General features: G+C 54.6%; 1 protein-coding gene across 1 annotated transcript in view; it reads left to right on the top strand.

Moving 5' to 3' along the window:
• FA2H (fatty acid 2-hydroxylase) overlaps nt 1–13,304 on the top strand; it is a 48,236-nt gene that overhangs the window by 19,825 nt on the left and 15,107 nt on the right. Inside the window, exon 2 of the mRNA XM_047712072.1 lies at nt 6,963–7,055. Within this exon, the coding sequence (XP_047568028.1) occupies nt 6,963–7,055 (93 nt within the window). The remainder of the gene's footprint in view (nt 1–6,962; nt 7,056–13,304) is intronic.

A 13,304-nucleotide genomic window follows, 5' to 3' on the forward strand; every position in this document is an offset into this window, starting at 1 on the left:
CCTTCCCCATAACAGACTTTTGTCTCCTTTCTAGTCACACAAGGGGAAAGAGAACCGGTAGAAATCAGCATCTGCCACCCACTTCTGCTTCCTCTTGAAGCCAATCAATCCTGTCCGCTAGGCTGGAGGGAGGAGGAGGCTGAGGGTCACCACTCGTTGGACCTTGCTTAGAGCTCTGGCACCCCACCCACCCAGGTCCTCGGTACAGCTGACCCCGTAGGCCTGCCCCATGTGGGCACAGCCCAGGCTCCTCTCTAGACTCCCTGTTCTGGGCACGAGAACCCTGGCTCCTGCCTGCCTGAGCGTGTCCTTCCTGTGGCTATACCGTGAAGCCGAAGGGCTGCGGCTCCCCCAGACATTTCAAATCTGCAGACCAAGTGCCACGTTTGTGTTCAGACAGTTTGGTTTGGACCATGTCTTTTGTTTGTTTGCTTGTTTTAAATGCAAAGCAAATTTTAAAATCTGGAGATTTCCCCCTAAAAAGCTGGTTTCCTGGCTTTTCTTAGAAACTAGAAGGTTTACAACCCCAAGTTCCTGCATCACCTGACCTGGACCTAAGTCAGGGCTGCTCCCTCTGGTTCACCGCAGTCCGCTATGCTCAAGACCAAGGGACAGTGACCTTCCATTACTGCTCTCAGCGCATTTCCTTTCTTTCTTTCTTTCTTTCTTTCTTTCTTTCTTTCTTTCTTTCTTTCTTTCTTTCTTTCTTTCATCTCTAGCAAAAGGGTGCCTCGTGGTTTTGTTTGGTGGTACCTCATGTTTCCAAAATGAGAGCGAGCATCTTTCCTTGTGGAGGTGAAGGATATGCCTCCATGTTTCTTGTGCAAACAAACTGAGTCTGTGTTATGAGCCACACCCTGCCTGCTTCACTCACTGGTGTCACCTGTCCAACCTCTGAGGACAGAGCAGGAACTTGGGGCACCCTCTCAGGGATAAGCAGTTTCTTGTTCTGAGGGTCACATAGCACGTTGAGAATGGAGCCTGGTCTCGAACCAGGTCCCTTAGTCTTGAGGAGAACCTGCAGCATCTCGAACTAGAGGCTGGCTCCAGATACTTCCTCTTGAGGGACAGGTATGTGGAGGGCACTGGCAGAACCTTGGGGAGCTGGCGGGAATAACTCCTGTGTCGTCTGTGAATTTGGGTCTGAGAGTGCTGAACTCAGTGTGAGAGAGGGCGGAGGATGGAGCCCAGGGGAAGGGGCAGGGGTGTCCAGGAGATGGGAGCTGTGGCTTGGGCAGACCCAAGAAGTACAATGCCTCCCCAGCAGCTGGGAACCGGCAGAAGCGAGGGCCGGCCCTGCTGTCCCACTGGCTTTTCTCCCTGCAGCTCCGCACTGTGGTTAGAAGACCCAAGGAGATGGGAATGCCCTCTTTACTGCCCCCACCATATTACTCAACACGGTCAGTACTTCCCACCTCAAAGTGCGTGGTGCCTGCCTACCCCGTCTCCCGGGCAGAGCACGTTGGCCATTCTCGAGCACACTGACCTTCTCTCTCCAAGTACACGTGGGCTTTGGGAGACTTTGGGCAGCTCTCTTTCTACCTGCCCCATCCCCACCTTGGTGGCCTCTCCAGGCCTAGGCTCCTAGAGCCTCCACAGGCCACCATGTACTCATTATCCTAAATGCTGATGCCTTGCCAGCTACCTGGGACCCGGCGGTGAACAGGACAGCGGGATCTCCAGCCCGTGGTACAGCTTGGGAGACAGTCACAGGGCAATGCATGAGGAGAGCAAGATGCTTTCGGCCCAGCAGCACCCAGCTGCCCTGGTCAGGCTTCTCCCAGCCTTGGGTCCCATCACAAAAGTGCTTTCAGCCGTATTCCAGCCTGCCGTCCCAGGGTGGAAAGGTCGGAGGCCCCGGGATGACTGGGTGGGTCTTCAGCTCCATTCTTGCTATCCCATGACCATCTGTGTCCTTCAGGTAGACCCTGAAGTTGTCACCTTCCACGGGTGGGTTACAAACCCCAGGTCAAGCCCCATTCATTCATACGGCTGACCATTCTGGAAAAAGCCTGAGAGCCTGAGTCCCGAGCGCTCCCTTCCCTTCCCACAATACTGAAACACATTCGACCAGAAGGCAGAGCCATTTCCAAGCTCGTGAAGAACGCACGTATTCTTTGTTTTCTGACACTCTTGGTTTTTGAAGATCTTTGGGGCATGCTTCCAGGACCAGGAGAGTCTTTTAAATAATGCATTGTGGAAGTTTCCAAGAAACTTAAAAAAAAAAAAAATCTTTTCAAGCCTGAGTTATAGCCTAGTTCCCAGGAGTGACCTTTACACACTTCTGATTCATGGATGGTGTTTGCCTGTGGAATTCAAGGGTGAGCCCGGCTCAACTGTAAAATAAACACTGGGGCACGGAAGCCTGGAAAACGCGGCCCAGACCAGTGTGTGCAGTGCAGTGGCTCCCAGGAGGACTCATTCCTGGGACCCCCCCGCGCCTGGGCTCAGACGGGAGCGGCCTCCAGAGCGCGGATGCGGGCCCATCTTCGGGAAGGGCTTCGTCCTGTTTGTGAGTGGAGAAGCCTTTTAGAGCTTTTGAACTCTCACAGTGGACTCGAGAAAGAGTCGGTGAGAGACATGCTAGAGGACACTTCCTGGTGCCTGAGCGTGTCCTGAGCTCCTGGCCGTACCAACGTGCTGCTCGCCCACGCTCTCCTTGAAGTCTCCCAGACCAGAGGCACGGATGGCCTTGTGATTAATAACGGGGCTTCTGCCCGTGAGGGGTGTGGTCCCGAGGAGGCCACCTGGGGAGCACCCTGCGTGTATGGTCCGTCTGGAATGCATTTGCCAAGAGCCTATCACCCACGACATTGCTACCTGGTGGCTCCAGCTCTCTCGAGTTGAGAGTAAGCTGGGGCGGCAGAAGGAGGGAAGAGAAGGACAGGAGGAAGTGGGACCTGGCCCCTTCCCTGCCTCCCTCTTTTCCTCATCCTCCGTGCACAGGGGCCGTGCACCCCAGTGCCAGGCTTCATTCATGGGGGTCTGGCCCAGGGTTCAAGGGATTCCCCCTCCTACGGGAATCCCCGTTCAGTGCTGGGGATGCGAGCCCATGAGCCATGCCTTGCGGGCGTGGCTCCCTCCCGCTCCCGTCCTTTCACCTGGAATATTTCCAGATGAAGGAAAAAAACGTCAGGGTTCTGTTTCCATTGGAAGCCAACACCTCTCTGTGAAACTGGGTTTTTAGTAATTTTTAAGAAAACCTTAGGAGCAGGGCGCCTGGGTGGTTCAATAGTTTTAGCATAGGGGTCTCAGTTTCAGCCCAGGCTGTGATCTCGGAGTCATGGGATCAAGCCCTGTATGGGGCTCCATGCTCAGCGTGGAGTCTGGTTGGAGATTCTTTCTGTCTGCCCCGCACCCCCGCAACGTTCAACCTCAAATAAATGCATAAATCTTTTTAAAAAGAAAGAAAGAAAAAACACCTGAGAACTGGAACAAGTGAACAGCTGCTCTACTTCCTGTTACTCAGAGTCTGTCGAGCCCCTCACTGGCTACTTTGAACCAAGAAAATAATTAAAAACAAAATTTTAGGTTGTAATTTTTCCTGCACTAAAAAATATTTACAAGTAGGGCCCATTTTTTAATTTTTTTTAAAGATTTTATTTATTTATTTGAGAGAGAGACAGTGAGAGAGAGCATGAGCGAGAAGAAGGTCAGAGGGAGAAGCAGACTCCCCATGGAGCTGGGAGCCCGATGCGGGACTTGATCCCGGGACTCCAGGATCATGATCTGAGTCGAAGGCAGTCATCCAACCAACTGAGCCACCCAGGCGTCCCAGGGCCCATTTTTTAAAAACAGAAATGTCAGTGTAAAGTTGCCAAATGTCCTTCTTTAGAAAAAAACTGCCCTTTATTCTGGAAGTATGCCTTTTCTACTGATTTGGTCTGGAAACTTCCTTTCAGTTTTGAAATGCTGCTGCTGATAATTTTTTAAAATATATTTATTTGGCAAAATAAAAGGCTAGTGCTCCTGTATCAGTCTGAGGCAATTTTCATCCTGCTTATCCTGTTGTACTTGGCCAAAGGGCACCAAGGATATATCGCCCAGATTATTGCAAGTTTGACCCTTGTATCTGGGCACTGTCCTATCCAGAGGGGCATTTTAAGATGGTGTGTTCAGTGTCCTGGGCCACTTCTCTCCTCAAAGCAGGTTTGATTTCCATTTCCAAGAGGCAGGAACCCTGCAGAACCCAGGGTTTTATGATAACCCAGCAGCCAAGCCCACCATCCTGTAGTACCTTGGTGAACTGTGGCCAGTGTGCAGAGAATACTGACACATGCCCACTCAAGAAATAACGATTGGGGCATTTAATATTTTGGGGAGACCATCCTAGGCATCCTAGGAAAGAGGAAACCTATCCTGCCCTATTGGAACCTATCACACCATTGGACAAACAAGATAATTGCCCAAACATACAAAAAACAACAAGGGGCAGTAAATTATAGATAAGCAATGGGGGCAGTGGGACACATGGAAAGTATGATTTTTTTAAACGTTGGAGAATGAAGAGGTCATACAGTTGTTTGTACGGTTCCTAGGATGATGACAGGCTGGGTACGTAGTACATGTTTGTGAATATTAACCTTTGTCATCATCCTGAAAGGATGACATTTGAGAAGGAAAATACTGGCTACAGGGGAAAATTAATGTTCATCCAAGGGCATTAGAAGCGGAGGAGTTTGGAAATAGAAGGGAAAGATTCTGGGAGGCCAACCAGAAGCCGACTTACAGGGGAAGTGTAGGAAGTGGCATCAGAGGGAACCACGGGGCTTTTGGGCCAGACTATGATGTGGAAACATTCTCCAGAGGCAAGGAGTGGGGCCAGGGTCAGAGAGACAGTCTCTGGGCTGGTGCTCTGGCACATTGTAGGTGCTCAAACATGTGTGATGGATGAACAGAGGAAAGCCGTGTGGGAAAGAAGATCTGGGAGAAGAGGCAGGGGGCCACAGTGATATTGCACAGAGACTATCAGCCCCAAAGAGGAAGCTGATACGGCACCAAGGCTTCCTGTCACTGCAGACTTCCCATCTCCAATCTCATTTCCAGGCTTTCTCTGTTTTCTACGCCCTTCTACCTGCCCCCTGCCCTGACCCCATTCTGGGCATCCAGTCATCACCCACCTTTTGGGGCCCTTCGGTGAATAGGTTTGAGGGTCCAAACCACCTCCTGGACCACATCAGCTCTGCACACGATGCCCCAGCAGCAGCTCGTACAAAAGGCTTCAGGTGACCCTAAGCTAAGTGAATGAATGCACAGGATGGCCGCCCAAAGGGCCAGTGGGAGCTCAGTTCCCCTGCTATTCCACGCCAGGAAGGTGCGAGCCCCGCTGGGTTCTGTACTGGTCCTGTCACATCTGCCATGGAAGAGGAACAGCGGGCCGATCCTGATGCTTAGAGACCCTGTTGCATCCTCCGATGGTCTTGGAGAAAGGCAGGTGGCAGGGGCTGGGGTGTTGACTGTCCTCAAATATGTGTCAGGCTGGCAGGTGACAAAGGAAAAAGTGTGCACAATCCTGGAGGGAAGGGACCGGAACCCTAAGAGAACAGTCCAGACTTGAGTGAGCAGAAACACGGGCCAGGTGGATGAGGGCTCTGTGCCCCATGCCATAGGGTTGGTCAGCTGGTTGTGCCCCCAAACAGATGTGTGTCTGCCGTTCAGGGAAATCTGAAAAGCCTAGCACAAAACCCTCCCCTGCCCTGTTTGGGATGGGTGCAGAGAAGGATCCGATGACCGTACTTAAGAAAGGATTTGGGGTGCCCAGGAGAAAATAATTATCCAGGAGGGAGGGAGAATCAATATCGCAGTGGCTGGGGGGGCACTCTGGGGTATTTTGAGGCTAGAACAGAACTAGAAGGGGCAGGTGTATTAGAGGACATTTATTTTGGACACTTAGAGAGTTTCAGCATATAATAGCTATAAAACCCACTCTTCTCTGTCTGTAAGAGGTCATTCAAGACGCTTTTTTAAAGAATTTGCATTTCAGCCTAGCGGTCCAGACTGAGGTACAGAACTACCCACCCCAAGACAGAAAGCCTCATTTTACTTGGGTGAATGTGGGTTTCCCCCAGAAAATGCCAGTATCATTGTCAGCACCAGGCTCTCTCGGTTCATCTGGGAAAAAACTGTAAGGACTGTGCCGGTAGAAGCCCAAAAGGACTTCCCAGACGGGCTTCTCAGTTCTTGCTGGTACCCTGCTCCCGAGGCCCCACCATGGCCGCCGGCACCACGGTTCCCGTTAGTCCCCAGCAGGCCTCCCCTCAGCACGGGCTCTCCCCACCTTTCCTGCGGAGAGACGTGAGTTTCACCTACACACTGGCCTGACCTCTCCAGCCTCACCCTGGGCGACATCAGGGCCAGCTGCAGCCATGTGACCTTCCTGGTACATTCCATTTCCCTCTGACCTGGCCTCCTGGCAACTTCGATTTCACCTTGAGCCCATCTGGGCCTCTGGCTGCCAGTTCCACCCCACGTACGGCTGCTGACCTACACATGGGAGTTCCTGGAGGGACGTTTCCCTCTCTCTGCGGCTTTTCTGATAGGTGTGCACAGGCTGTGGCATTATCTTATCAGGAAGGGAGAGAGCTGGGGTAGTCATTGGCTTGACACAGTGAGGCTGCCAGGTACCTGGGGTGCCACCCTGTGACTCCCTCTGCCTGACACCTGCCGGGGACCTAGAGAGAGAGGCTGGCAGGGCCCCCTTGCCCACAGCATACCCACTAATGGCTCTCACTTCTCTATAGCCTCTCTGCCAGCTTCTTTTCTCTCCTGTATCTACCTATTTTCAAAGCCATTCAGTGTCCTGATTTCCACCCTATCTGCCACTCCCCTGCCCTGCCCCATCATATAGGGCTCTCACCACTTGGGACTGCCTTGCTGTGGGGTGGCTCCCTATTGCCTTGTCCTCCAGCCCCCCACCCCCCCCCCCAGGGCCTTAGGTAATCACCTGTATCTTCTCTCCCCAGGGCTCTGTGGAGAATGGGACTGTGACCTCTGGGAACACTCAAAAGACAGACCCTTGGATGGAACCAAAGCTCAAAGCAGTGGATTGGGACAAGGTAGCTGGCACGGGGCAGGGCGGGGTGATGACCCAGGGCTCCCATGGCCAAGGCCAGAGTGTGTGGAGCACAAGGCTGTGGTTATTCATAACATTTTCCCAAGAGGAATGAGGATGGGGAAGCAGGTGCTCACAGCTCACAGTCACAATCTGAGCCAACAAACCCCAGCCAAGGTGGCTGTGAGTGTGGGGAAGCTGGGCCCAAGGAGGTCTACGTAGACCCCAGCCCTGAAGACCCCAGAGGGCGGTCTCCCACAAGGACCTGGAGCTGGGAAGAGCACAATGATAATTTCAGAAGGTCCAGACCCACCCACCTTGACCAGCACATAGGGCAGAGCTGCCCCCAGGGACCAACAATCACTCTCAGGAGTTGCCAGCCTATACTGGCTTGGGAGCCTGCTGAAGCCAGGGGAGATGGGCTTGGAACCATTTACAACATTTGTCTGCCTGGGAGACTGGGGGCAGGGGGATGCCTGGGATATACTTGGGAGATCAGGGGGGAACCAGCCTTGAGAGCCATTTCCCTCCAACCCGCGCCGTGGGACTATCCCCAATCCTGGAATAGATCCCATTGTGCACGTCCATAAATGTCCCCTACCTGTGCTGGACATCGGGGACAAGAGACAAGCAGGACAGGCCCCAGCCCCAGGGAGCTCACACCCTGCGGGGGTGAGGGGGAGGACAGACCCCCCACACACAATTATTCCCACATGGGGAGATGGGAGAAGCACACCCGGAGAACACAGGTGGCCCGAGGTGGGGAGGACTCCACAAAAGCTGAGTGTTTCCTGGCCCCTTTGGCCGGGACCCCAGGAACTCGGAGATAGGATCTGTGATGTAGAAATTGCCACTGCCCCTCGGGGACCTCTTCTGCCCATGGCAAAGACACCTTTGGGTGTGCTAGAGGAGCTGCCGGCAGATTGTTCTGGGGCCCAGCCCCCTCAGGGAGACATAAAAACCAAAAGGGAAATGTGCCAGCTGGAGGGAGGGGCTTGCCGCACAGCTCTCCCCCAGAGGGCTCCCCAGAAATGGGTGCTGACCTCAACCCCTAGGTTGGCCACATGGCTTGTTGCCCAGGCTGGGGTCTGAGGTTGGGGAGGGGGGGGTCTCGGTACAAGTGGTTATAAGAGGCTGCTGAGGACAAGCAGATCCTGCATTGCCGGCCCTGCCCCGGGGAAGGGTCCTCCGAGTCCCCCCAGGCCACACGTTCTAGACTGACCTGAGCCATGTCACTGCATGAGGCAGGACGACGAGCCATCGGATCCTGTTCCGCCATTACCCCAGGCCTCCATCTCCACCAGAGGGGAACAGGGGCCTCCCCTCCCAGGGCCTGCTCCTGGCTCCTCGCCAGCACAGCCTGACTCACCTTCCCTGCCGCTCTGTCATTGTCTTTCGCACACTTTCTCTCTTCCTCCTCCCCCTCCTCCTGTGTCTCCGGGCTGAGAGACAGCATGGAGACCTGCTCTGGAAAGCCCCCCCCACCCCCGCCACGGACCCCACTGGGGGCCTTGGAGACAGCATGGAGAGCTGGGCTTCCCAGGGAGGGGGAACAGTGCTTTGCTAGCTTTTTCTTATTTTGGAATTCATCTACCACATGGTCCATCCCACCCCCCCTCTGGGGAGTGGAGACACTGCGAGAGCCTCCAAGTCCCTGGTCTGATTTAAACCCTACATCTGTTTCTGCCCCAGGCCAGAGGCTTGGGTGGGTCCTTTGGGTCTGGACCTTGAGGAGCTGCCTGCGGAAGGAGACCAAGAGGTGGTAGCTTTTCTTCAGCTGGAGTTCCCCCGGCCTGCGGTGGACTTGCACACCATTCCTAGGGCAGAAGGACTTTCCAAAGTTAACCCTTAGTGCTTTGCATCCTACGGGAGCCCCTCTGGGTGCTGCCAAGGAGGGGAGGCTTAGCTTCTAGAACCCCAGCCTCCTTAGCCCTAGGAGCTGGAGGAGGAGTGAGCTGTACCGGAATGAGTGAGGGGGAGCTGAGGTGGGTTACCAGGGCAAAGGGTGGAAGGTTCTAAAAAGACAGCAGAAAGGGCCAGGAAGTGGCCTAGGGTGCCCCGCCCTGCTTAGAGGTGCGGTGTGGTCTGACTTTCGGGCTCTGCATGGGATTTTACCGGAACAATTTCTAAATCATTCCTTCTATCACTCGGGCAGGATCTAAACTTCCTTGTGGAATGAGAAACCTCACCGCAGCTACTCACCCTACACTATGTTCTACTTGTCTCTCCCTATGTTTTGGAACCCAGCCAGCCTGGAGCTTGCCTGGGTACAGGTGGCCAGAGCGGCCCAGCTTCTAGGCACACATGTCCTATTTGTCCCACTGCCTCTTTCCACCACTGACTGCGTCCTCATCAGAGCCCCCCCCCCCAACCCATACCCACGGCAACCCCCTCCACCCTTCCCATGTTGGGGGCCAGCCTCCCAGGAGCCAGCGAGAGCTGGTGGGGTTGGAGGGGTTTCCAGAACCTCCCCAGGCAGCGGGGTTAGCCCTGAATGACCCCTTCTTTTATTGAGCTCTGACCACGTGCCAGACACTGGGCTGGGCCGTTTATCCATATTATGTATTATCTGATTTAATCCTTTCAACAACACTACAGGGTAGGGATTAGACTGATCTTGATTTAACTAATGAGGAAGATCCCAAGTCTCATGCCCAAAGAGACCTGCTAGTTGGCCTAGCGGTGGCCAGAGGTTACTGCAGAGCCTCTTCTGCTGTGTATCTGGGACCCCTTCCAGCCTGACAGCCACCCTGTCCTGGGAGAGGGGATGGCAGAGGGGAGGGACGAGGCTGAGGTATAGGTATAGGCTGTAGGTATAGGCTGAGTATAGCCTGAGGTATAGGTATAGGCTTCCTTCCCACCCTGCCTTGGGGGAATCCAGAATTGTTCTCGCAGACTGTTCCAGGTCCCTGCGGGCTACCAGCTACCGGAGGGTGAGACCCAGGCTCTACCCCTCAGAAACAGGTGGAATCATCCAGCCATGGGCCTTACAAAGAAAGTGCACCAGCAGGCTCTCCAGCCCCAGGTCCCCTGTCCACGCATCCCCATGCACATAACCCTTGGCATCGGGGCTAATCCGGGGTGTCCCCAGGGCCTACACGGATGTTGATGTGGGCTTCATGGGTTTAACCTTTCAGGACCCTCAGATAAGTCACTGAGAACTGGGGAGAAGGGTCCCCGGATCAGAACAAGCACCCCTTGCCCAGCCCACATCTTGGGAGGGTCAACCTCAGCACCGTGGGAGCAGGCCTGGCTCAGCTCCCCGTACTCTGACCCCCAGTCACCTTGGGTCTACTTGGGCCTCCTTTCTCACCTTGACCCTCCCCAGAGTAGGCATTGAGAGAGTCCATAGAGAGACCCACAGGGACCTCCTAAAGGCTGTCCTTTTGGGGCCCTCGTCTCCTGAGTCTCACTCTCTTGCCCAGAGCTTCTGGCCCCTCTTCCAAAGTGCACAGCAGGGCTCAGAAAATAACCCAGGACGAAAACAGAGAGGTGCACTGGGTGGGTACTGCCCTCTGTGTCCCCATGAGGGCCGTGGATGGGGCAGGCGGGGGCATAGGACATACGCCTGGATGACCACACATAGCTCCAGGCCTGTTTTTCTGCAAGATGGGGGAAATTATTCCCACCCTGTACTGTCTGGGGTTTTCAGGAGGATCTGGAAATGTAGGAAAGAGTAGAGAAAGTGTGCTGCTGGTGAAATGCCAGCCAGCCTGCTTTGGGATGGGGGCAGGGCAGGAGTCTCAGCCGCTCCTCAGCCCCGAGGACTGAGGTCCCACTGACTTTCTATGTGACATGGCCAGGCCTTCTGTCTCCCAGGCCCTCCACCCCTGTTTCCCGGCCACACTCATCTCTGAAACCTCATAGGGGGAAGCCTGAGGCTACCACTTCCCTGGTACAAGGAGGAAGAGGGTGGACTGGAACTGACTCTGTGGGCTTGAGCTTGTCCAGCTGGGGGCCCCCATTAGACTGTACAGGACGGGCCCGTAAGGCCCCTGCAAGACCCCCAAAGCCTCTGTACTGGGAATTCACAGCCATGGGGGGCCTGAGTCAGCTGATAGGAGGCCCCCCAGCCCTGTGGTTAAGACCTCCGGCTGGCTTGAGGGCAAGTCTGCAGCACAGACCGCTGAGCATCTGACCTCAGTCTCCTCGTCTGTAGAATGGGGTCGTCTCTGGCTCTAGCTCTCAAAAGCACAGCTTGTATAGGATAATGGACACGAAGGCTGGGCCCAGGGGGCCTATGATGGGGACAGAGAAACAGTGGCTGGGATTCTGGAAGAGCTTCTTGTCCTCACTCCTCTCCCCACTGGGCATGGCTGGTTGGAAGCCCATCCCTGACCGTCCTGGCTTGGGAGGCATCCCTGGAGGTAGGAGTTCTGTGGTTTGGGTGGACGTGGCAATCCAAACAATTGCTCGAGGTCAAGGCTGTGGAGGTGGGAGGAACTGCTGGCACCGAGCCGCAGGTCCCTCTCCTCCCATGTGCCCTGTCTGGGGAAAAGCAGAGTCTCTGCTCGCTGCTCCTGAGCTGGGGCGGCCCCTGGGAAGAGGTCGGTGCCACCTGGCCCCTGTGCTGTCTGACAGGAGGGGAACCTGGGGGGACAGGGAGGCCCCCTTCCAACCCTGGCAGCGTGCAAGCCCTCCCGTGCTCCCTCTGGGCAGCCAGCTGCCCTTTCCTCCTGCAGGCCCTGCTGCAGCTGCATTCCTGACATAGCCCAGGAGAGCCCTCCCCCTCCCTTGGGTCAGGGACAGAGCCTGGTGGGGGAGAGGAGTAGGATCTTGGCCAAACTTACCCCCATTTGCATGTGTTTCCTGGTGCCCAGCCTGTTGCACAGGATTTTTGAGTTCATAAAAGGACCCCCACCCCCAACAAGCAGTTTCTGGGCATATCTTCACCCTCATCCACACAGTCCGCTTGAGCTGGGCACCCCTGAGTGAATCACTTGCTATCTCTGAGCACCAGGTTCCACATCTGTAAAAAGAGGATTTGCTATTGGGAAGGTAGCTACAGGAGCCCCCAGGTACCTGACAACCGGAGGTGTGGTCAACGGTCCTGTTCTCCTCCTTTCCCTGCTCATACAGAACCCACAGGCCTCTCTGCCCATGTGTTCCTTGTGTTCCAGAATCTAGGAAATATGGGTGGGAACTGGCAGGACTAGGTGCTAGGAGGGGGTGAAAGAGAGCCATTTGTTTGGAAGGACTAAGGAGCCAAGGGATCATGAGCCAAGGTGAAGAGGAAGTGAAATTTATTTGGATTCCCATCTTCCCATCCCATCAGATTCTGAGCTGTCCTCTCTCATCATCCCCCTTCTCAAGAGCAGTTCCCATCCAGCTGCCATGCTGGAAATGCCCCAGTGAGTGAGTGAGAGGTGCTGGATGTATTAGTACCCAGCTGAAAATTTCTGTCAGTGATCAGACTGGAAGAGAACTGAGAAAAAGCACCTCATTGGTGCATGTCCTATCCAAACCAAGGATGAGCATATGGTGAATGGCCCATCCCCCAGGAGATTGTGTGGAGGGAAGACTGGGCTGGGGGGATTTGGGGGAGCGCCCACTCCAAGACCAACCAATCCCATTTCAATAGTCATTTGTCCCCCTCTGGGCCTCAGTGTTCTTTCCCATAAAATGGGGAGGAGGTCAGCAGGCTTGGATTTCTGTACTTGGATGGAAGTCTCACTTTATTTCCCCTGGAATAGTGGGCTAAGGCTCCAGTAATGGAAATATAGGTGTTGGCCATTGAGGACTGAGGGGGATGTTTGCAGAAGGGAGAGTGAGCCTCCTTGGGATTCTTCCAGGGTGGTGCTTCAGCCACCAGAGTGAAGCAGAGGGCGACCTCACAAAAAACACACCATGAGCTAGACATGGAGTCAGGTTTGAGACCCTTCAGGGCCAGTGAGTGGGTCAGAGGTAGCCTTGCCATCAACTCTAGACAGCAAGTCTGCCGTTTGTACAGTGGCCAGTGACCACTGGTCTACCCAAGGAGGGACCAAAGTCATCTCCAAAGACCAGATGGTCCACAGGACATTGAATGAGAGACCCCTGTGTTCAAGGGGGTGGGGGCTGCGGGGGCTGGACCTGTCCACCACACCTGAAAACAACCAGCCCTCCATATATGCTGTCCTATTGTTCTGCTCCCTTCGCAATAGGGTGTAAGATTCAGGCTAGAATCCCAGTTTGCTGCTCATCTAGACATATATCCTGTGTCACAACTGAATTAAGCTTGTAAATCCTATGCTGTTTTCTACGCACTTATGAA

The sequence above is a fragment of the Lutra lutra genome, chromosome 17 (genome assembly GCF_902655055.1).
Source record: "Lutra lutra chromosome 17, mLutLut1.2, whole genome shotgun sequence".
NCBI lineage: Eukaryota > Metazoa > Chordata > Mammalia > Carnivora > Mustelidae > Lutra > Lutra lutra.